The 22,072-nt window shown below is 37.5% G+C and overlaps 1 protein-coding gene across 2 annotated transcripts in view; it reads left to right on the top strand.

Annotated features, from left to right (window-relative positions):
• Window positions 1-22,072, top strand: part of LRBA (LPS responsive beige-like anchor protein) — a 445,808-nt gene that overhangs the window by 375,476 nt on the left and 48,260 nt on the right. For both annotated transcript variants that reach the window (XM_056855892.1, XM_056855891.1), the window contains one exon: window positions 13,010-13,177. In XM_056855892.1, the coding sequence (XP_056711870.1) occupies window positions 13,010-13,177 (168 nt within the window). The remainder of the gene's footprint in view (window positions 1-13,009; window positions 13,178-22,072) is intronic.

Raw genomic sequence — 22,072 nt, 5'->3', positions numbered from 1 at the left:
GAACATCTGCATGCTATCATCTCCTTCACTTACTTCAGGTTGCTCCTCAAAATCTATGTTTTCCATGAAACTTTGGTGCTTTCGCACATGCTGAGTAAAGCATGTGCACTTTCAATGCACTTTGCAACTGGATGTTACTGTATGAAACCGCAAAAACCACTTGCAGACCATCACTAAAGTGCATTAAAAATGTATTGAAAATGCATTATTCAGCATTTGTGAAAGTCCTCTTTATTGTAACAAAGCTGAAGTATGTGTAACTAGAGTGAATTCCATCATTTCCTGTTTATCCTTGCTTCCTCCACCTCCCGCTATTCCCTTGCAGTTGGATTTTAGATTAAAAGCTTTTCAGAAAAGAAACCTGTCTTGTAGTACTTTGTAAAACACTATGCACATTGATGGCACCATATAAAGAAATAATGACCATTATGTACTTTCCCATGGTATTGATTTAAATTAAACATTACTGCCTTTTTAAACTGTAACATACCTGTAATATATCCTATGTGGGGAAAAACCCTATGTGATTGTCCAGTGTATACTACATGTTGTTTCACAGATTCAGTTACAAGAATGATAGGTTTCCACAAGTGGCATTCCTGTAATTAAAGAGACATTGGTTTGTAGTTAAGAATATTGACAAAAGGGGGGGGGACTCTTTAGAATGGAGTCTGTACAGAGATGAGAAAGTATTTAGTTTAAGCTTCAGAAAGGATTGGAGGGTGAGGAAGTCAGGTCATTAGACACACATCAGACTCAGAGAGGAGTTAAGTGGTAGGTTGCTTGAGACTCAACACTTCTGTAGATGAAACTGAAGGGGTTTGCACAGAGATCAGAGGTGTGGATGGTTCTGAAATTTGATTGATGCTACTACCAGAAATGGAGGAGGAAACTATAAGGAGGGCTGTGCATTTTAAAATGGCATGTTAGTATCTACTGCAAATTTCTGTCGTTTCCCCCCTCTCTTTGGGAGTGACTGTAATAAAAATACCCATATTATTTTCAGAGCTGCCTAAATAAAATGTCTATAGAGTAGCAGATTGGTTAGGATGGGGAGTAAGAGTTAATCAGTATGCCAAAAGGATAGAATGTAAGCCCATTGCTTGAAAAACCTTGGTCCCCCCCCCCCAGTGTCTTCTCTCAAAGTTGACAATGAAACTGATGATGGTACTGAAGATCTCTTTTTTGCTGCCCAGGTTGTTGGCTGGATCATTCAAAGCCAGTAATATGTCGGCTTTGAATGATCCAGACAAAGCCAACAAATAATTTCATTGGCTTTTCCCAACATGCTCTTGGAAGCTGGCTGTTCATAGAAGCACTTTCTTACATAATTATATAAAATATCAATATACCTTTGCCTGTTAGTTTTAATTTTTTTTCTATTGATTTTAATTTATTTAAAATATGTATTAGCTGCCTTACTATTTTACAGGAACTCAAGGTGGCTTCCAATACAAACACAATAGAATCCACAAAATTACATAAAAACCACAAATGAAAAACAACAATTTTAAACTGCCAGTAGGCAGAAGAACTAAAACTAATCAAATGCCATTGTGAGTAAAACCATCTCCAGCTGCCTCCTAAAGGACAAGAGTAAGGGGGCCCTGGGGAGGTTGTTCCATAATTGTGGGTCTGCCACTGAAAAGACCTTTTCTTGTATACCTACCAGATGAGCTTCAATGGGAAGGTCAATAGTGGCTCTCCCAGGGATCTTAGTTCCTGGGGGGGGGGGAACATATGGCAAAAGATGGTCCTTCAGATACCTCAGTCCCAAGCCATGTAGTGCTTTAAAGGTCAAAGTCAAATCCACTCCTCGGGAGTGGATTGGAAGCCAGTGTATTTGATGTAATATTGGGGTCACACAATCCTGGTAACTGGCCCCAACCACCAGTCTAGCTGCAACCTGCTTTAGCTGCAGCCTCTGAACACTGTTCAAGGGAAGTCACAAGTATAGCGTATTGTAATAGTCTAGATGTAACAAAGGCATGGATCACTGTGGCTAGATCAGACTTTGCCAGGAACTGGCGCAGCTGGTGCACCTGCCAAAGCTGAGCAAAAGCACACCAAACCACAGCAGCACCCTGATTTTCTAAGGTTACTTCTGTGTCGAACAGCCCTCCCAAACTGTGAACCTGACTTTTCTAGGGAAGTGTAACCCCATCCGAGACAGGGGAGATCTGGAGTCCCTGGTCTGCCATTCTATTAACCCAGAGCATCTACCTCTGTTGTGTGAGGATTAAATTTCAGCTTGTTCACTCTCATCCAGCCCGTTACAGACTCCAAGCGTCATTTTAGAACATCAATCACTTCCTCGGAATTAGGTGGAAAAGAAAGGTAGGACTGGGTATTATCCACATATTGGTGACCCCGCAGTCCAAACCTCCTGATGACCTCTCCCAGTGGCTTCACGTAGATATTAAATTGCAAGGAGTATAGATCAAGCCCTGTTGAACCCCACAGGCCAAAAGCCATGGGGCAGAGGTGGAATCCCCCAGCACTGCCTTCTGGAACCAACCTCCCAGATAGGAATCGAACCACCACAGCAGAGTGTTCCTTAGTCCCAGCATCAAGAGGTGGCCAAGTAGGATTCCATGGTTGGTGATATCAAAGGCCACTGAAAGATCTATTATCTTTTTTTTAAAAAATGCTTATTTTCAGATGTTATAAAATGAAATATTATTAAGCTTAAAACAAAGAAGTGTGAGTTTGTGTATGTATATACACACACAAACTGCATTTTAATGTTGAAATAGAAGGGTAGGTGCATTTTTCATAATGCCTTTTAATCCCAACCAACTTGACCCATGCATTATTAAAGTCCACACCTGCATATGTTTTAAATTTAAATGTTTAAATCATCCCGTCTAACCCAAAATTGGGGAATCGGGCAAAATCCAATTGTGCCACTGAGACTTTTCCACAGCTCCCCTTTTGCTGCCTTGGAAAATTTTCTTCCGTATCTTGTGATTGGCCATGGTAAGAGAAGTGTGTCACAGAACACACTGTATTACTTTACCATATATAAGGGGGTTTGTTGGACTGGGGTTTTCTAAATTTTATTATATGTATTAAAAGCTGCATTGCAAATAAAAAGAATATTACTATTTTTTTTAAAAAGCTTCTATAGCAAAATCAAATGAGTCTTCATTCACCAAGGAAATGGTTAAATCAACAATGAATAAGTGAATTAACACTGAAAAATTATTAAGATTTTTTAAAATGTACATGTTCCTATGCAGAGGGCAATCCTGTGAAGCGTTCTGATTTCATTTGATTTAGACTGGAGTAACTCTACATGGGATTACACTGTATGTTACTTGCAGAACAAGCCTAAGCAGAGTTACAAACTTTTAAGTCTGTAGAAGTCAATGTTAATATACAGCAAATGTAAAGTACATATTCAAGTATGTTTAAAAGGTTAATTGTCTATTTTGAATGTGAAAACCACACTTTGCAATTCAGTCATTGTGAAGACTCAGAACAAGTTTGCGTATTCTCTTTTGATCTTGATAGAAGATACAAATTTCATTTAAGATTAAAGCTTTGAATTTCAGAGGAAACATGACCTTCTGTATGTAAACCACTATTTTTTTTTCATAATCTGCATTTTTTATCTAACCTGGGTACTTATTTATTTGGAGCTCTGTGCTGAACTTCTGCAAAAGGCTGCTTAAACACTATCCAAGTCACATTTTACAGACATGTTTACTCTAGCACCTTGCCCAAGACATATGTCCTGTGAATATGGAGGCGTGTAGACTTTCTCATTTCCTTATTCCATGTCCCAATACATTCCTAGAATGGTCAGTACTGTAGCCTGGCTTTATACCTTATATTTTTACAAATGCCATCGTGGTAACACTACTACTATTTTGCAATTATTTTAGTGCTATGTTGTGCCAGCTGCACAGAGCATGCTATTTTAAACCAAATAGCTGATGGAGGTAGCTTCTGAGAGCAAGTACTAACCAGTTTTTAGCTCAAACCGTTGCAGCCACAAACTCCCAGAGAGAAATTCCCATTTCTCAACCTCAGCTATTCACTGCTATACGAAACTAAGTGTAGAGCCTTCCTCCATCCCAAGGAGTCCTCCCCTGGTGGAAGAAGCCCTTCCATCAGTAAAAGGCTTCTTTTGCTGATGAAAAACTCAACACTTGACTGATTACAATAGTAGGATTCAGCCATAGTATTTACATAGTGCTTTCCCCTAAGGGTGTAGAATATAAAATGGGACTAGCTGTCTAATATGTAATAGCTTTAAGCGTGGCATCTCTCACTGTATATATTAACCCCTGGTTAAGGCGGAGGACAGGAGTGGGAGAATAAGCAAAAAGGGATGATGGAAGATGAGCCATTATGAAATTGAAGGAGACATACTGTAGAAAGAAGCTTACAGTCAGAACATAAGAACAGCCATGCTGGATCAGACCAAGGCCCATCAAGTCCAGCAGTCTGTTCACACAGTTGCCAACACAGAAGTTTCAACACAGAGAAGTTTGTTGGAAGTTGCCAGATGTTCATTTTTCTCTCAGTTTGGAAGAGAGTGTACATACTGGTCCCAGATCTACAATAATTGGTTGTAGAAATCAGTATCATCTTCTGGGAGAGAGAACAATTTCAACACATCTCCATAAATGTTTGGCTGATTCCTGTACATTTCCTCTGAAAATCAAGGAATTTAAAGAAAAGGCAAGACTGCTTCCAGGGCTGATAAAATCAGTAGGGGCAAAATCACGCGGCAAATCACATGTCAGTTGTGACCCTGGTTCCTGCTCTTTTCCCATGAATGAACGGCTTTCCTGAGTGTTTCTTGCAATAAATAAGGTGTAAGAAAGTTCTCAGTTCAAGGGATTGAGACTGCTTAGCAAATATCTGCACAAAGTCTTGGCTAGTTGAAAAAAGTTGAATAGTTCCCCCCTCACAGCATTCTTTATAGGTATGCATTTCTTTCTACCTCTTTCCAAAGAGTGCCATAGTATGCCTGTTCGTATCCTCCCTCTTGTGCAGCTCTTTGTTCACTGGTTATTCAGAAGTGAAGCAACCATTAAAACTGATTAGAAATATCAACAAGATATATACTTTATAAATAAAAAGGGTTTGAAATGTGATCTCAGATATCGTATATCAAAAGAACACTAAAATTGTGTGATAAAATTTCTATCAGAAAATTCTGACAAATATATTGTTCACCAAGATCACAATTGTACGCAGTAGCTTTTCTCATAAAATAAATGCAAAACTAGTTAAGCGTTCTCAAATACTACTGTCATCATGGAATGTGTGAATCCTGTTGTTGGTAACAATTAAAAAGATGTTAGTTTTGTTAGTTTTTCTGTATTGTGTTATGATTTGTATAGTTGTCTCTAGGTCTCAAATGCAAAGCCAGCATTTTAAGAGTTAAGGTCTTATTAGGAAGAGAGGAAATCTGGTAACTATTGAAGAGACTAGACCTAATGGTGCACACAAACAATTTGTCAGTCTTCGGAAACGTGAATAGCTTTCTGCAAAGTGGCTGCTCTTGCTTTGTTTGAACAGACTAAACTTTTCCTTTTTGGACTTTAAATCTTAGTAAGGGAATGTGATCCACATATTCAATCAAAATCATTTAATTCAAAGCATATTTTGATTAGAAAAAGGCTGACATGGTAAGAAACGCGAGCATTTTTTTTTTCAAGTTGAAAGGACTTTTTATCATATATTTAACAGGAAAATTTGAAACAGTTCTAATTAGTCTGAAAAAAACAGCCTTCATCGTTGTAAATTAGAAAGGTCATACATCAGTGTTAAGGAAACATTACTGCTAGTGTTTGAAATCCAGCACATGCAACCATAACAAACCACTTGATTTTTAAATTTTGTTTGTTGCCCATAATATCATGTTGTGAATTTATGTAGCCCTAAAGGGACAGTAGGTGTATTCAAAACGAATGTATACATTTTTAAAAGTCTTAAAACTTGTTACTGTTTTTATTTCCCTATTCAGGCTTTTATCAAATGTTTTAAACTTTGTATTTAAATTGAGATTAGGTCATACCATGTGATCTGTTTTTAAAAAATCAATATTTGAAAACCCAGTTGCCTCATTTCTTTCAGTTTTGGGTAGGAAACTGCAAATTTATAAATCTGACTGAATTATTCTAATTTTATATAAAGATCCACAAAAATGTATGTTTAATTTTGAGGCAAGTAACAACTGAATCTCACTGGAATGTATACAGTATCATAAACCAGGAAGGGAACCATTTTCAACTTTAATGATATAGTTCTGTTTCATTTGTTTATTCCAGGGATAGTGTAGGAGAATGCTGCCTATTTCACTGAACAATAATATTATAAACAACTTTATTTAAAATTGACACAAAATCTGCCTTGATATTCTCATGGTTCCAGTATACATTTTGTTACAACAGAATGGTCCTTTTCACAATGACTAGTTGGGCAAGTGTAATCTAATGTTCTGAGAACCAAAACGTACAGGAAGAGAGAAACCAAAATCTCATGAATATTTTCTATTTCTGTATGTTCACCGCAGAATATTGAGGCTATTACAGAAAATTGAGGTTTATTAAATTGCATTGCGCTTGAAATATGTTTCTGAATAATTTGGAGTTTTCCTTTGCAGTTTATTAGGCTCAATTTGTGGATGGTTCTGGTTTATTTCTGCCTTGTGAATGGATAAATGAAAGTTACTAATAGGTGTTTGTGTTTGACATCTATATATTGTACTTTTTAGCATATCTCAAGTGTTTTAGTCTTGGTCTAATAGATCTCATTAAAAAAATAGATATCAGCCCCAAGACAGTTTGTCAAAGCTAATATGAGTCCCACCGGACTGAATTGACAATTTGTGTGTGGCTTTCCATGGCAGTCCTCTCGTGGTCTTATTTGATCCTTAACAATTGGGCATTAGTCTCTGATTTATTTTACAATAACTCAATAGAGCTGAATATTATTGTACTGTGTTGGACATTTTAGTGGATTTTCTTCTTTATGAAATTTACTCAGCACACACATAGGGTGTAAATGATATATCCTGTCTGCTGTGGGAGCACTAACAATTGATTGGTAGGGTTTAAGAGCAGCCAGGGGAAGGAGCTTAGTATCCCCTAGTTGCACACCGTATTTAACTGTAGCTTTAATGAGCACAGTCTGTCTTAGAACCTTTGAATGATCCTAAATGTTTAGGTTTCTGTCGGTTGCTCTGTTTGCTTCCAACTACAGATTTTTGAAGGAGAGAATTCTATAGCTTGATATACATGAAGGGAATCTAATGCATCTAAGGAGCATTATCGTTTTCATAATTAACATTCAATCAGTTTTATACGACCATCAATATCTAGCTGGCTGTATATGTTATATACCTGTATCCATGATTTTTTTCTCTTTGTTCTTGTACAAAGTACCTATAACCTGCTATTGTCATATATAATTGGTAACATATTGATAATTAGCTATGAAAATTAAACACGTTAACATTTTTAATGCACATTTTTAAAACCTTTTTTGTCATAGCTGTTTTTAGCTATCATGTTAACGGTGGTAGATATCAACTACAAAATTAATAAGCGATGGACAAGACATTTGGAATAATGGAAACAGCAACTAAATTTCATGGTCATTGTTAATTTCTTTGTTACATTTTGATTAAACATGCATTTCAATGCCAACTCTGTAAAATTAATATTGGCACTGACACTGTTTCCTGAGTACGTTGAGGATTTGTATTTTTGAATGTATATGATGTGCCAGTTTAAGAGGTAAGAACAATATTACTTAAATTCATGGGATTAAAGCAGTTTATTAAGAGAATTTAATGTATAGCTCTACTGTGGTTCTGTCTACAATTTGAGGGGACAAGCTGTATATGGTTTACATTCAGAACATATATTTTTCCCTTTCTGCTCCCTCCTCATGTTTTCACAGATGAACCAGACAAGAGAAATTAAATATCTAGTGCTTAGTGCTTCTGGAGGAGAAAGCAATAAATAAATAAATAAATCATGATTGTCATTTATGGCATTTTATAGCTTCGAATTGTACTGCTCTGGGAACACTTGTGAGAATTTTCACAGTTTTTAACTTATTAAACAATTTTGAAATCATTAATATTTAATTGGATCAGTTGTTTTTTATAGTTTTAATTGTGATGCTTGTAAAGTTTTTTTTAACTTAAAGTACCAGCCAGTGTATTGCTTACATAAATAATGATAGTTTTTTTTGGTAGGCTTTTTTTTGTATTGGAAAATATCCCTATATAGCCAGTTTCCTGGTGGTGGGTAAGGGAGCGATTTGATATACTGTCATCTATTATAAAGGATATTTTTAGCAGTTCATAAACTGAGCTTCTAAATAAAAAAAATGATATGAACATGAAGATATGGATAGGCTTTTCCTGATTGAAAGTTCTAATTAAGTGAATAGAGGAAAATTAACTGAAATTAGCTGTCAGAAAATCACATTTAAATGAGTGATGAGTTACTCAGGCAGTAAACATTTAAATGATATAAATTGCCATTTAAGTGTATGGTTTAATGTTTGTCATGCATTAACATGACATGAGATTGCAGTGACAATCAAGCAGCTTGCTCTAATTTGAACATATTTAGGGCTTTTGTGTGGAGTGCACCACACAAATTAAGACAATTGCTGTTTTTATGTGTCAATTTAAATGTTTCTTCAGGCATCAGTTAATGAAACTAACCCATCATTTCTGTATGCACCGTGCAGAATAGTTTCTTAGGGTTTTAGAGTAAATCCCAGTGCTCACCCCCTCCTTTCATACTACGCATTCCGTTGAAAAAAAAACACGATGCTTAATTTCTCTAAATGACAAAAATATCATCCTCCTTTTTGCAGTGATTCATCTAAACTTAGAAAATAAAATAACATTTTGTGCAAAGGCTCTGCATCAGATTGCTGTAGCAACTTTACAGCTGTTTTAATCAATAATATGAATATTTTCTAATTTCATTAAAATACTGGCAAATATTTCATCTCTTTTACAATATTAATTGGTAAAGTCTTTGTCTCATATAATGTACTGTAAAGCACTGAAGAATTTTGGTTAGCATCTCTTAGTATTTGTAATTCTGTATATTCATCCCAAGAGAACCTACACAGAGGTTCCTCAATAATTTCAACAGAAGGATAACACCATACACGTATAGAAGCATCTTTCAGATAGAGATAGTAGTAGCATTTCAGAATTCCGAACTTCCCAGAAATAACTGTAAGATGATGATTCATACTGCCAGGTGTCTCAGTCAGTATAGATAATTTTCCTGTGCAATAATGTGTACAATGTACTTAGTAGGGTTGCCAGCTCCAGGTTGGGAAATTTCTGGAAGGTTTGAGGTAGAGTCTGGGGAGGGGAGAGGCTTCTGCTCGATATAATGTCATAGAGTCCACCCTTCAAAGCAGCCATTTGCTCCAGCAAATCAGAAGGAGATTGAGACTGGGAAGGGCAGCCATGAAGGAGCTAGAAAATATTTTGAAGTGTAAGGATATGTCACTGGCCACCAAGACTAGATTAATTCATGCCATCGTATTCCCTGTTACTATGTATGGGTGTGAAAGCTGGACAGTGAAGAAAGCTGATAGGAAGAAAATAGATTCCTTTGAAATGTGGTATTGGAGGAGTGTGTTACGGATTCCGTGGACTGCCCAAAAAACAAATCAGTGGGTTATAGATCAAATCAAGCCTGAACTGACCCTAGAAGCTAAAATGACTAAACTGAGGCTATCGTATTTTGGTCACGTCATGAGACGACAAGAGTCACTGGAAAAGACAGTCATGCTAGGAAAAGTTGAGGGCAGCAGGAAAAGAGGAAGACCCAACAAGAGATGGACTGACTCAATAAAGGAAGCCACAGCCTTCAATTTGCAAGATCTGAGCAAGGCTGTCAAAGATAGGACATTTTGGAGGACTTTCATTCATAGGGTCGCCATGAGTCGGAAGCGACTTGACGGCACTTAACACACACACACAAACACACAGGGCAGATCTCTGTTATCTAGAGATCAGTTGTAATTCTGGGAGATCTCCAGGTCCCACCTGGAGGTTCGCAGCCCTAGTACTTTGTGAGCTCAGATTATGCCTTGAATCTCAGAGAACATTTCCACTGGTGGGTGTATTTTCTGCCTGCAGAGCACGATTTTCTTGCACCCCCTTCTTACTGCAGCTCAAAATGCCATATGAAATGCTGGTCCAGGAGCTCCACACTCCATGGTATCCAACCCCTTGTCCTGTGTATATTTATCCATGCATGTGCAGTAGGCTTTACAAATTGTGCTCAAAGCCGTACACATGGCAATTCCTGCTACAGTGTAGTGGTCACCTACTTTTATGGTGTATTATACCAGACATGTGAGAACAAACTCATTTTGGATAATATAAATATATTTCTCTGGATCAGTGCCACTTCAGCACAGAAACTTAAAGAGTTGATTCTGGAGATGAGTGATCTGGAACTGAATTTTGATTTCGGCATAACACATCAGATTGTGTCAATCTCTCCATCTATAAAATGAGATCTAGGAGTCGTTTGAGAAATTACTGAGCTCAAGCTTGGTAAAGCACTTTCCTCAGAGAGTAACGTCATAAATATTAATAGTAAAAACAAGCATGCACATCCATAACGAAGCATTAGATGAACTTGGTGCAGTGGTTTTTGGATTTCATTATTAAATGTAAATTCAGAAAAGTACTCCTAAACCAGTTTACTTGACTGTCTTGACTGTCTATTGGACAATTTTTATATCAATGGTATGATCAGAAGCCACTTACAGGTCAAACCAAGTATGATGCTGGAAGACCTGTAAACAGATTTCTAGTGCATTTTTTTCTTGGTAAATATCAGTTTCAGGGCTCTAATTCTGATTTGGGCTACTACTCAAAGGCAGGGAGGTTAATGCTTCCTCTCCTACCATATCACTATGCAACTTCAAATATCCTCCCAGAGCCACTATTTGCCTAACTGGCAAATAGCAGGACAAACAGTGATTCTGGGAGTCTGTTTGAGATGGGGCCAAAGGCATGAGGGAAAGAATCATCCCCACCCCACCTCATTTTGTACCATGGCTCCAGTAGATAGACTTCTGTGTACCTATGTGCACAAACAGCTGCTATTCTCCAACTGAAATTTATTTTAGCCCATCTTTCTCATGGAGGCTCAAGGCGAACTACATTGTACAGAAAGGGAAATTAGAAAAGTAATCATACCATATACAGCATTGAATGTACAATGCAATGGGACTGAGCATACAAAACGGAATGACAGTGTGAGCAGCAAAGTGAACATACAGTATAAGACATGCAGTGAACAATGCAAATGAACAGTGCAACTGATCTAGGAATACATTGTAATAGCAATACAAAATAAAAAGACAATGTGAACAGCAAACTGCCCAGGCCAGCCTAGTGTGAGCAATGCAGCTGTTCCCAGATCTTAAAGCATTTCATCTTTTTATACTATACATTTTGCATACTTAAAATGCATGGGTGCCAGAGTAATGCTGCTGAGATGGCTTCCTTGTGACAAGTGAACCACTTCCTCAGCTGTAGTATTATCACTCAGCAAATATCCCTAACTTTGTTCCTCATCCCAGGTGACCAGTGTCAATTGAAACAGATATGCAGTACATAATGACTGCCCTTCATACAGCAAGAGCTCCTAAGGGATGCTGCTGGAAGAGGCGAGGCTGGAGAACGCATCATGGGATAGTGTTTTCAGGGGCATTCCTTTAGCAAGAGCAGCACTTAATACCAGTCTCTTTTTGCATTGATGAAAGTACGTCAGACAATTGTAGCATTGGTATTCAGTGAATTTTTCTGTAGCATCTTATGATGCATTCATAAATTGAAACTTCATTTGCATTGTTCAGGAACAACAGAAAACTACACCAAATGACAAAGAACAAACATTTCTGGGGAAAATAAATAATATTTGGGAACTTTGTTTGTCAAAGAACATTTCTTAATTGATGAGGCCTGGATAACTTGAGTAGTTTAATCAGAGTGAAACATTATTTTCTTCCTAGAAAGGTGTGGCCAAAGACAGGTGTATGGTGATAAAGTAGTACAGGTAAAGGAGGAAGGAATGGAGCTCAGGCTAAAGGAGGAGGGTAATACTGTAAACCATTATATATCAATGCATAAATATGGCTGACTTCAACGTGAATAATGAAAATGTTCACTGCACATTCAGCCCTCCATAGCTGCAGTGTAAAGACATACATTCTTAGCACAGATGTTCTAATGCTGCCTCATAATGCTTCTATGGAAGAATCTGTTGCTGAATTAAATCTGCAAAGTAAGCACAATATATGAGGCCTGTTGGAGCATAGTTGGGCTGTGTAAATCCCATGTTGTCCATCATGAGTGAAGTTAAAAATTGCAACATTCCCAACTGTTGAAAGTTATTTCATGAAAGCCATCTACATTTCTGTAACACAGACTTATGTCAATAAAATGCTTTTTGTAACAGGTTCTTTAAATAGCTCATGACAAATCTCAAATTTGTATCAACACTATGTTCTAAAAATTTCAAGGAAGCATTGGGTAGAAATTCCTATCTAGGGTTTTGTAATGTGTTCCTTTCACAGCTGCAGTGCCATCCTAAGCAGAGTTAAACTCTTCTAAGCACTGAAGTCAGTGGGCCTAAAAGAGTAAAACTCCACTTAGGATGGCAGTATGTATTAAGGATGGTGACAACCATTACCAACTGTGATCTGCCTTCCAGCTGATGAAGCAAATGGGAGTTACAAGAATGGCATGTAGCATTGTGGGGCTCAGAAGTGCTAGTGTGGCTTTCCTAGTTATGCTGTATTCTTCCACCTTCCACATCAGTGTCTGTCTTCAGCTCTGGGCAACACATAAATAGTTCTGGATATGTTTTTCTAAGACTCTTATGTATGTCGTCTTTATATCTATTCCATTATTTAAATAAAATTATTGTCAGGAACTACATTTCAGGAACCATATTAAGGGTGTTGTGTTCTGTTTCAGGCCTTGGAGAGTGAGTTTGTTTCCTGCCAGCTCCACCAGTGGATTGATCTGATATTTGGCTACAAACAGCAAGGTCCTGAGGCAGTTAGAGCCCTGAACGTATTCTACTATTTGACTTATGAAGGAGCTGTCAATCTCAACTCGATAACAGATCCAGTATTGAGAGAGGTAAGCTCATTAATGTAGGACAGAGTAAAATCTCCAAAAAATATTCCATAGATTCCTGAATGTATTCATTATATATGTCTGTGTATGTTAATAGCATTATTTTTGTTTAATCTTGCTAAGGAACATTGACTTTGTGGAGCTTTTGTAAACCATTCATCAAACAATCCAGCAAAATTAATTTTTTTAGGAGGAGTGTATTTACTTATTTATATAGTTCATGTATATAAATGAACTGAGACTCAAGACAGATTACAAAATATTTCTTTAAAAATTCAGACAGCAGAAGACATCAAATAATAAGGCAGTCAGACTAGGATTACAGAAATTAGGAAACAATGCAAACAGAAACTGTCTAAGGCGTAATATACTATAAACAGTGCAGAGAGTGGATTACACTATCTTTGTACTTTGACAATGTGGTAAAAGCAAGATGATAAATATAACAAACATTCCAATAACCTACAGACCTGTTTCCTTATAGATGTTCCCTAAAGGAGTCTTCCATTGTACTATAGTTCTAATCCCTTTATCAGAATGACTTCTGAACACCTGAACCTTTCTGTTTTGCATATTCTGTGGAATGATAGAAGTGGGGAGGGACCTTCCTGACCTCCTCAGGCAGGTCATTTCACAAGGTGGGCTTCTGCTGGTGATCATGAGGTTGTTCATCATATAAATCAGCCTTGCAATTTATTAGTCATGCAGCAGTCACCTAGCCTCTGTTTACTCATCTCATCTCTAGTTGGGTACCTTTTTTTCCAGAAAGCAAAGCTAATACAGGTGCTGCTGGCCTCAAGCAGGAAGGCAAAGAGAATGCCAAGACAAACAACTTCCTGAGGGAAACACAGCCCAGTTTTAGTGTGACGGCATGCGCAGACTTTTTTTTTTTTTTTTGTTACTACGTCTGAATTCAAAATGGCTACTGTTCTGGGTGAACTTCTCCATTCTATGCACACACGAACAGACCACTGTTCTTTCTACTTATTATCACAACAACCTATTTATCATGAACAATCAATTAATATTTTTGATTGAGACCTCATGCTTCCATGTTTTCTGGTAAAGCATAACAGTTTGAATTAGGTTGTACCATGTTCAGATTGCTGAAAATTTCCTAGTTACGGCCTGTAGGTTTTCAAGCTTTTTCTTAGAGCTGCCAGTTGTGTCATCACCACTCAGTAATGCGGGGGGGGGGGGAATAAAGGGAAAACAATATTGCATCAATGCAGTTACATTACTTCTGGCATGAACCTGGAAGTGACATCATTGCATCGGAGTGACACTTTCAGTTCAACTGAAACTATATGATAAAACCCAACTACATTTCCCCTGCTGCCCCAGACTCTCTTACTGATTGCCAGTGCTTGGCTGGCAACCCTACTTTTTCTCCATAGTCAAGGAACGAGAAACATGTTCATTTTGGTGTGGGTTTTTTAAAAAAGATTTTAAAACCAGTGTTAAATAAATTGTTTTAGCTTGCTGGAGTCTGTGTTTCAGTGGGGAGCCTTGAGATTTGTATTATATATGCAAAATCATGACTGAAGACCTAACTAGATATTTCAGGGAACGCATGGCTGATGCCAACCTACATCTCTCCAGTAACATCTCATAAAAGAAACACATGATGTGAATCATCACGTTCAGCTTTTCCCACTCCTTGAAAGCAGCAGCCAGCGAATTGGAATGGAGGTGGGAAAGCACTGACTGGTATCTCTTTACACAATTTTTGGTTGGTGTTCCTGGGAAGATGTAGGGGGGAGACACTGGTTGGCAGAAGCTATAAAACCTCTGTAGCATCTAGGTAAGCATGTAGTAAGCAAAAATATAAATACGGAGGATATGTCTTTTTTTTGTTTGTTTGTTTGCCAAGCAGTCTGGAATGTTAGAATTAAAAAAAAACCTTACTATTATAATTTCCTGAATACTTAACACTTGTGCCAAACTACCATCAGTACATTTGGAATAAAAGGATTTTATTACCTTCTTTAGTATTTCCATGATGTAATCGGAGTAACAGCCTGCAGCACATTAAATTTTTATGTAGTTTTTAATTGTTCCAAAACAGCTGTATTACCAATATAACTGAGAGGCAGGCTCACATGCTTTGGCTTAAAAACAAGCATTTATTAGCGAAAGAATTATAAATCCATTTCTGTTTTATAATTTTGTATCTTAAAGGCTATGCTGTTCCTCTAAGTCTCTTGAAATGTATGTTACTTTCCCCTGCTTTACCTCTTAAGAATGTGGGGTTTGCACTTGGCTTTCATTTCTTTTCTATGTTCTGCAAAATAAATCAGAATAAGGGTGAAAAGGAGCAGTGAGAGGTCAGGACTGCAATCATGGAGGAGATTATGAATGGAAGAAGGTTCTTCTAAGATCCTTCAGTACTGGTCACAAATGTATTCCTGGAATACTACCTAGTAATTATTACCAAGCATCATTTGCCTTTTTAAAAAATTATGTTAATAATGGTCCACCCAACTTTTTCACTGGGACTCAAGGCAGATTACACAGAGTAAGTCAATACAATCAACTAGATGAGACATACAATAAACAGTGGAATAGAGTTTGGATTGCAGAAATATGGAACCAACCAGAAATCTGAAACAGATTTCAACCTGAATCAAAGCATAAGAATTAACAAGAAGTGTTAAATGATGCAAAAATTATATAGTAGGATCCTACTTACAGCAACTATACATAGTGGTATAGGCTACATCTCTAACCCTTTACCCAAGTATCTTTCTGAACCTCTTACCTGAGTAGAAAAACTCCTTTGAATAATTCAGTTTTGCATAGTTTGCAGAAAGCCAGGGAAGTGGGAGCCAGCCTGACCCCGACAGGCAGGCCGTTCTTAAAGTGGGGCCCACGAGGAAGAATGGATGTTTATGTGCAGTTGTTGGTCTTGCCATTTGCAGGGTGGCACCTGCAGGAGGCTCTGCTCATATGAGCAGGTATTCTCTACTGCTTGGGGTAGTTTACTAATATAAAAAGAAGAACATCTCTACTAATATGTATATGCATAATGCGTATTAGGGTTGCCAACGGCAGCCTGAGAAATTCTTGGGCATGGTACCGGCAGATGAGAGAATTTAGAGAAGAATTTCACTGAGAATTGGTTGTCATTTCCTCTAGGGGAACTGATCTCTATAGTATGGATATCAGTTGTAATTTCAGGAGAACTCCAGGTCCCACCTGGAGGTTGGCAACCATAGTATGTGCAAAGGTGTGTATATTTATATGCGGAAGTATATAACAGAATGTGTTCCACAACAACCATCTCAGCCACACAAAAATAGTAGAACCTGAGTATTGTATGCTCACAATGTAAAATGTCTGTAAATACATAAAGATTTATCTATTCTGATATGCAGTACCTTGAGGTTTGAAAAAGAGTTCTGCAGTACCATCAGCCATGTTGAATTATTCCATCTTTAGTTATGAGTGAGGGTAAAAGTGACATGAATCAGTTTGTGTTCATATTTCTGTGTAATCATACTGATATGCATGTGATAAACTGCTGATCCATGTGATAAATGAATTTATCATTCATCCTTTGACAGCCTCATCATCTCTCTGTCTGTTAATCCATCTCCTCAAGGACTTATTCAAACATTCCAAAATTCACAGCAGTTTCATTTGGCCACCATTTTTTCCCTCGAAAGGAAACTGCCAAGATCGGTTCCATCCTTTCAAAGCTTATCACACTCAGAAATTACAGCAAGGATAACATTCAGGCATTATCTATCACTACACAAAGTAGTGTAGTTTGCTTGAATAGTTTTTTTCACTGATTCTTCTTGATAACTTTAAACTTTGCATCCATGTAATATTAATTCCTTGAATGATAATGGTAGACATACAGATGAAATCCATAAACCCACAAATTATGCCTTTAAGCAAAGTGATTCAGAATGTAATTCATCCTACTGGATTTCCAGTGGACAGTGTAGTTAAAGCAAGGTGCTCATTAAGTTCCCTTTAGCTGAATGGCTAAGGAATAATGAAACCAGCATGTAAAGTGATATATAAATTATACAAGTTATGGTCTTGTAAAGAGGAAGTGAACAGTTGTAAGACTGCCCTTTCCTGTGGTAGCAATAAGATGAGACAGCTGATCTGCAGAATTAAATGAATAGCTTCCTGCTCACTGCAGCCCCAAACAGCAAAGTAGTGCTAAAGTACAGATTGCCTAAATTCAGATCTAGGTGAGTAGGAAGCTTCTTCTCTAATCCCAACCCTAAGCATTACAGTGCTGTACAAGGAGACTATTTTATTTTATTAGACTTTTTAAGCTAGATTCGAGTCCAGTAGTACCTTAGAGACCAACAAGATTTTTGGGTATAAGTTTTTGAGAGGCAAAGCTCCCTTCATCAGTGGTATCTGACAAAGGGGGCTTTCACTCTTGAACGCTTATACATTGAAAATCTTGTTGGTCTCTAAGGTGCTTCTGGATTCAAATGTAGCTATTCTACTGCAACACAACTACCCTCTGAAAAAGAAAAATAAGGCCTCATCCATTTATAGGAAGGTCTTACCATAGAGTTCCTGGTGTTTCCTAGAGCTACCCAGAAGTGACAAAGGGTAGTTCTGGGAAGTGCCAGGAACTCTACGGCAAGAATTACCTGTAAGTAGATGCTAGAAGCAATGGGACCTGGGGGCAGGGGATTTCCCTGCATCCACCATGGGCTTGGCAGCATTAGTGATGCCTCAAGTATTCAAAAACCCCTGCCTTGTTTGTAGATGGGCTTGTTTCACTGCTATTCCAGTAGGCAGTCCATGGAACTTGTGGACAAATTATTTAAATTAACTTTTGTGCCAAGAATAAGCAAACATCTGAATGCTGAGACTGTAAACACTATGCACATATGTGAGTACTTTCCACTCACAGTAATCACACATATCTGTCTAACTAGTGTTGGGAATGATTTCTGAGTCAGAGTAAGTGATTTGCAGGCAGGTGTAATTTAGGAATCTCCCATTTTATTAATTAAGGAACTGATTGACTGTAATCTCACACATTCTCCCATAGCTTTCCCAACACAATTTTTAATCCTATCCCGCCATTTAATTCCCTTACTATCTCTTGAGAGAATGTATGTACACTGATTAAATCAACAGACTTCTAGTACAGGTTGAGTATCCCTTATCTGGACTTCTTGGGCCCAGAAGTGGTCTGTATTTTGGATCTTACCGTATTTGGGAATACTTTGGAATTTTTGCATATACATAATGAGATATCTTGGGGGTTGGATCCAAGTCTAAACACGAAATTCGTTTATGTTTTCATATATATACATATATACATAAACATTTTTATATATATACTTTATACACATAGCCTGAATGTAATTTTAACCATATTTGAAATAATTTTGTGTACGTTGTGGCGCTGCTGAGGGCCTGTGAGTAATGCCTGAATGCCGGCTCAAAATATCCGGGTTTTGGATCATTCCAGATATTGGATGTCCAGATAAGAGATACTCAGCCTGTACTATCGTAAATCACTTTTTCATACATAGCAGGTATATGGCTTTTTCTAAGATTTTTGTGTATGCCTACTTATGAGAACTAGTGCACATAAGATAGGAAGCAATAATTTGCACTAAAAGCTCAACTATAGCGCATAATTCATGCACATGTTTTTATTTTTTAGACTCCTATCTCTTCAAAACTGCATGGTTGTAACTGTACATGGATACTATGCAATATACCTAGTGGTGTGTAGAAGTCCTATTATGAGCAGAACTATTCACTGTGACACTACCAGGCCCCACCATCATCAAGTCCCACCCAATGAGTCTAAGGGTTTAGGATGATGTTGAATTGGCAACCCTATCCCCTCATAACAGAACTCCTGGCTACGGTCTTGTAATGGGACTCTTTGTTAGGAGGTAATGTGGCAATAATGTAACTGCTAGATTTAGGGCTTTTTCAGTGGTTGCTCCTAGTTTGCGGAATAATTTTCCTGAAGTTGTTAGGAAGCTTTCTTCTTTTTGAAGTTCCACAAGTTGAGCAAGACAGAATTATTCAGAAGGGTTTCTAACTTCGTAGTCAGCTATGGCAGCCCAAAGTAGGGTCACTGAGTAGGCCACGCAATGCTTTGCTAACTGGATCACATCCATGGTAAACTTTGTTATGAGCTGCATCAGCCTCTTCTGCCTACTACAGCCAATTGATAGCAGATGTCAACATTTGTGAAGCATTATGCTTTGGATGTGTGCTCATGGATTGACCTATCTTTGCAAGGGTGATACTCAATTTTCTGTTGCACTGACTTCACCTACTCCCTTGTCCAAGAAGGTTAGCTCACTAGTTTCCCATATGTGCACCTGCACACAAACCACATTATAGGAGAACAGGTTGCTTACCTACAAGTGAGATTGCAAAACTTCATATATAGAGAGTAGTATTCAGATAGTTGGAAGTAGTCCAAAGGTTATGAGATCCACCTATTTGTACACCATAACCTACATTTCCTTTGTTACTTTTTGCCAAGTTTGTGGATGATCAGGAGATGGTAAGACTGCAAAAAATGAGAAAGTATCCTGATTTTTCAGTTTTATTTATCATTACTATATTGATTTTGTTGTTGTTGTACAGAGCATTATCTCAGTCTTTGATGCTTTCTTTTGTATTATTATTTTCCTGGCATACCTTGGAAACTGCCTTGGCAGTGGCTTCTTTCCCTGTGTTTCCCACGCTTGGAAACTTCATTTATGTTCCTAAAACAGGGTTGAGAGGTATCTGCCCCCCCAATTAGCAGAGTACAGCAGGCCGTCCTCACACTCTAGAAACCTGTAGATGATTTCCAGCTCCTATGCATGAAATGATTAGAAGGGACACAGAGGTCCTGGAGGCCACTTCTCATATCTAGAACTCTAGTCCCCTGGAAGATTGACAAGTCCTAAACATTTACCAAAAATAGTACATTTTATTCAGGCTAACATTTGTCCACATACGGGCAGGTATGAGACCAATATATATCTGTATGTTTGTGGTTGTGTACACATTTATATTTTAGACAATGGAAGCTACTCTAAGCCCCAAGACATTATAGTTGAATTAATTTTTTAAAATTCCTAGTGAATATTATTCTTAAGACATGAATTGCAATCAGCAAAAAAACCCATCGGTGTTATGAGCTTTAGTTTGCTGTATTCATTAACACTTCCAAATTTGAAAACAACTTGTACCCTATCAATTAGGAGACACTTGTTCCACATTTATTAATGTATGTGGGGAGGTTTTATGCAACTTAGACTGTACCCTTATAAATATAAGCTGAAATCTTCAAATATTTACAGTTTAGGAGCTTTCTCTGCTTCAGTGGTCTCAGTAGTGTTTAGTTTATTTGACCCTTGCTTCATGACAGCCATGAGTTGCTATCCTAGCAAAAGGAAAGTATGTTTGACCTCTTCTTCCTTTTCATTCACTGTGGGAGTCAGGTATTTCAGCTCTAAATCAGAGAAAGAATGCTGACAGTGAATCTTTCAAGAAGTCTAAACAACATTTGTATTTATAGCATAGTCTAACAGTTGCTAAATACTTTTAAATTATCAGTATGTTTTGTTTATAAGCACAATCTTTGCTTCATGTCTTAGAAATGGAGCAATGCGATTACAAGTTGCTGAGTTTTTTTAAAAATAAGTGAAGAGTTCATTTAGACACTACTCAAAAGTATTGTAGAAACAAATTATGTTCGAAGAATCACTGGCCAGAAGTGTGCTGCCCAGATGGTTTGCGTGACACAGAGCAGCACAGGAACTGTGTGTGAAAAGCTAAATAAATGTTAAGGATTAGTTTCATTTTAATTGAAACCCTACATTTAAAATACCATAAAACAGTACCAGATTTTTTTAAAAACAAAAAGAACATATCAAAACCAAACATTGTTTTCATGGCCACCTGGAGTCTAGCTTGTCAACAGTACTAGACACTGGACTCTGATCTCTTTCTCTGAAGCTTAGTGAAAAACAGGTCCATGAAGGTAATGTATTCGAGGGAAAAGAGGTGGTTTTTTTTCTCTAGAGGATCTACTTTGTTCTTGGACATGAATTATTTTGATTGGATAAGGAACGTCTGAGGTGAGGATTTTGTGCTTGAAACTATTTTCAACTGTAGTAAGTGTAGGATTTAAAGACAACAATATACTATATATAAAGCTGATCAATTTGCTGTAAAAAATAAACAACTGTATGTTGTTTATATATATTGGTCCATCATTTTGATGGACCAATACTACACCATTTGCTGTGTCTGGGTAAGCAATCTATTTCTTTGTTTAAACTATTTATATGCTGCCCTTCTACTTAGGGTGACTGACTGCAAAAGTTTAAACAAATTATACATATAACTCATTCAAGCAATTCTCTAAATTATCCCCACGATTGATTTGCCCACAGTCATAATTTAACAATAACAAACATCGAGAAATTCAATCATCATTAGTATTAGGAAATACAGCATTTCACAAATCCAGACCAGGTCATACATGCTTTCCTGAAGGCCAAAAGGGGCAGAAACATAGTGTCAGGAAGTAGGGATGCCAGCCTCTAGGTGGGACAATGTCTTTGTTTCAAATTATATTTCTTAACAAATGATTTCGTTAGTTTTTAAACATCAGTATGTTGCATACTTTCTTGAATCGAGACAGAGGCCAATCCAGTTCAGAAATCTGCATGGAAGTAGGTGTTTCAAAAATCATGTAACCGCTGCCACAAATGACAACAATTTGTAAAATTCTCCTCTCGCCTACTGTAATATATACAGTGCATATTTTGTAAAAACAAAAGGTGTGATATTCATATATAAAGCTGCACTGATTTCCACCTCGGACTTGGGAAAGCCCCCCCCCCCCAAAAGGTTCCGGTACTCCATACCAGTAGAAAAAGA

The sequence above is a fragment of the Euleptes europaea genome, chromosome 9, assembly GCF_029931775.1.
Source record: "Euleptes europaea isolate rEulEur1 chromosome 9, rEulEur1.hap1, whole genome shotgun sequence".
NCBI classification, from domain to species: Eukaryota; Metazoa; Chordata; class Lepidosauria; order Squamata; family Sphaerodactylidae; genus Euleptes; species Euleptes europaea.
This window is presented reverse-complemented; position numbering and strand designations above follow the sequence as displayed.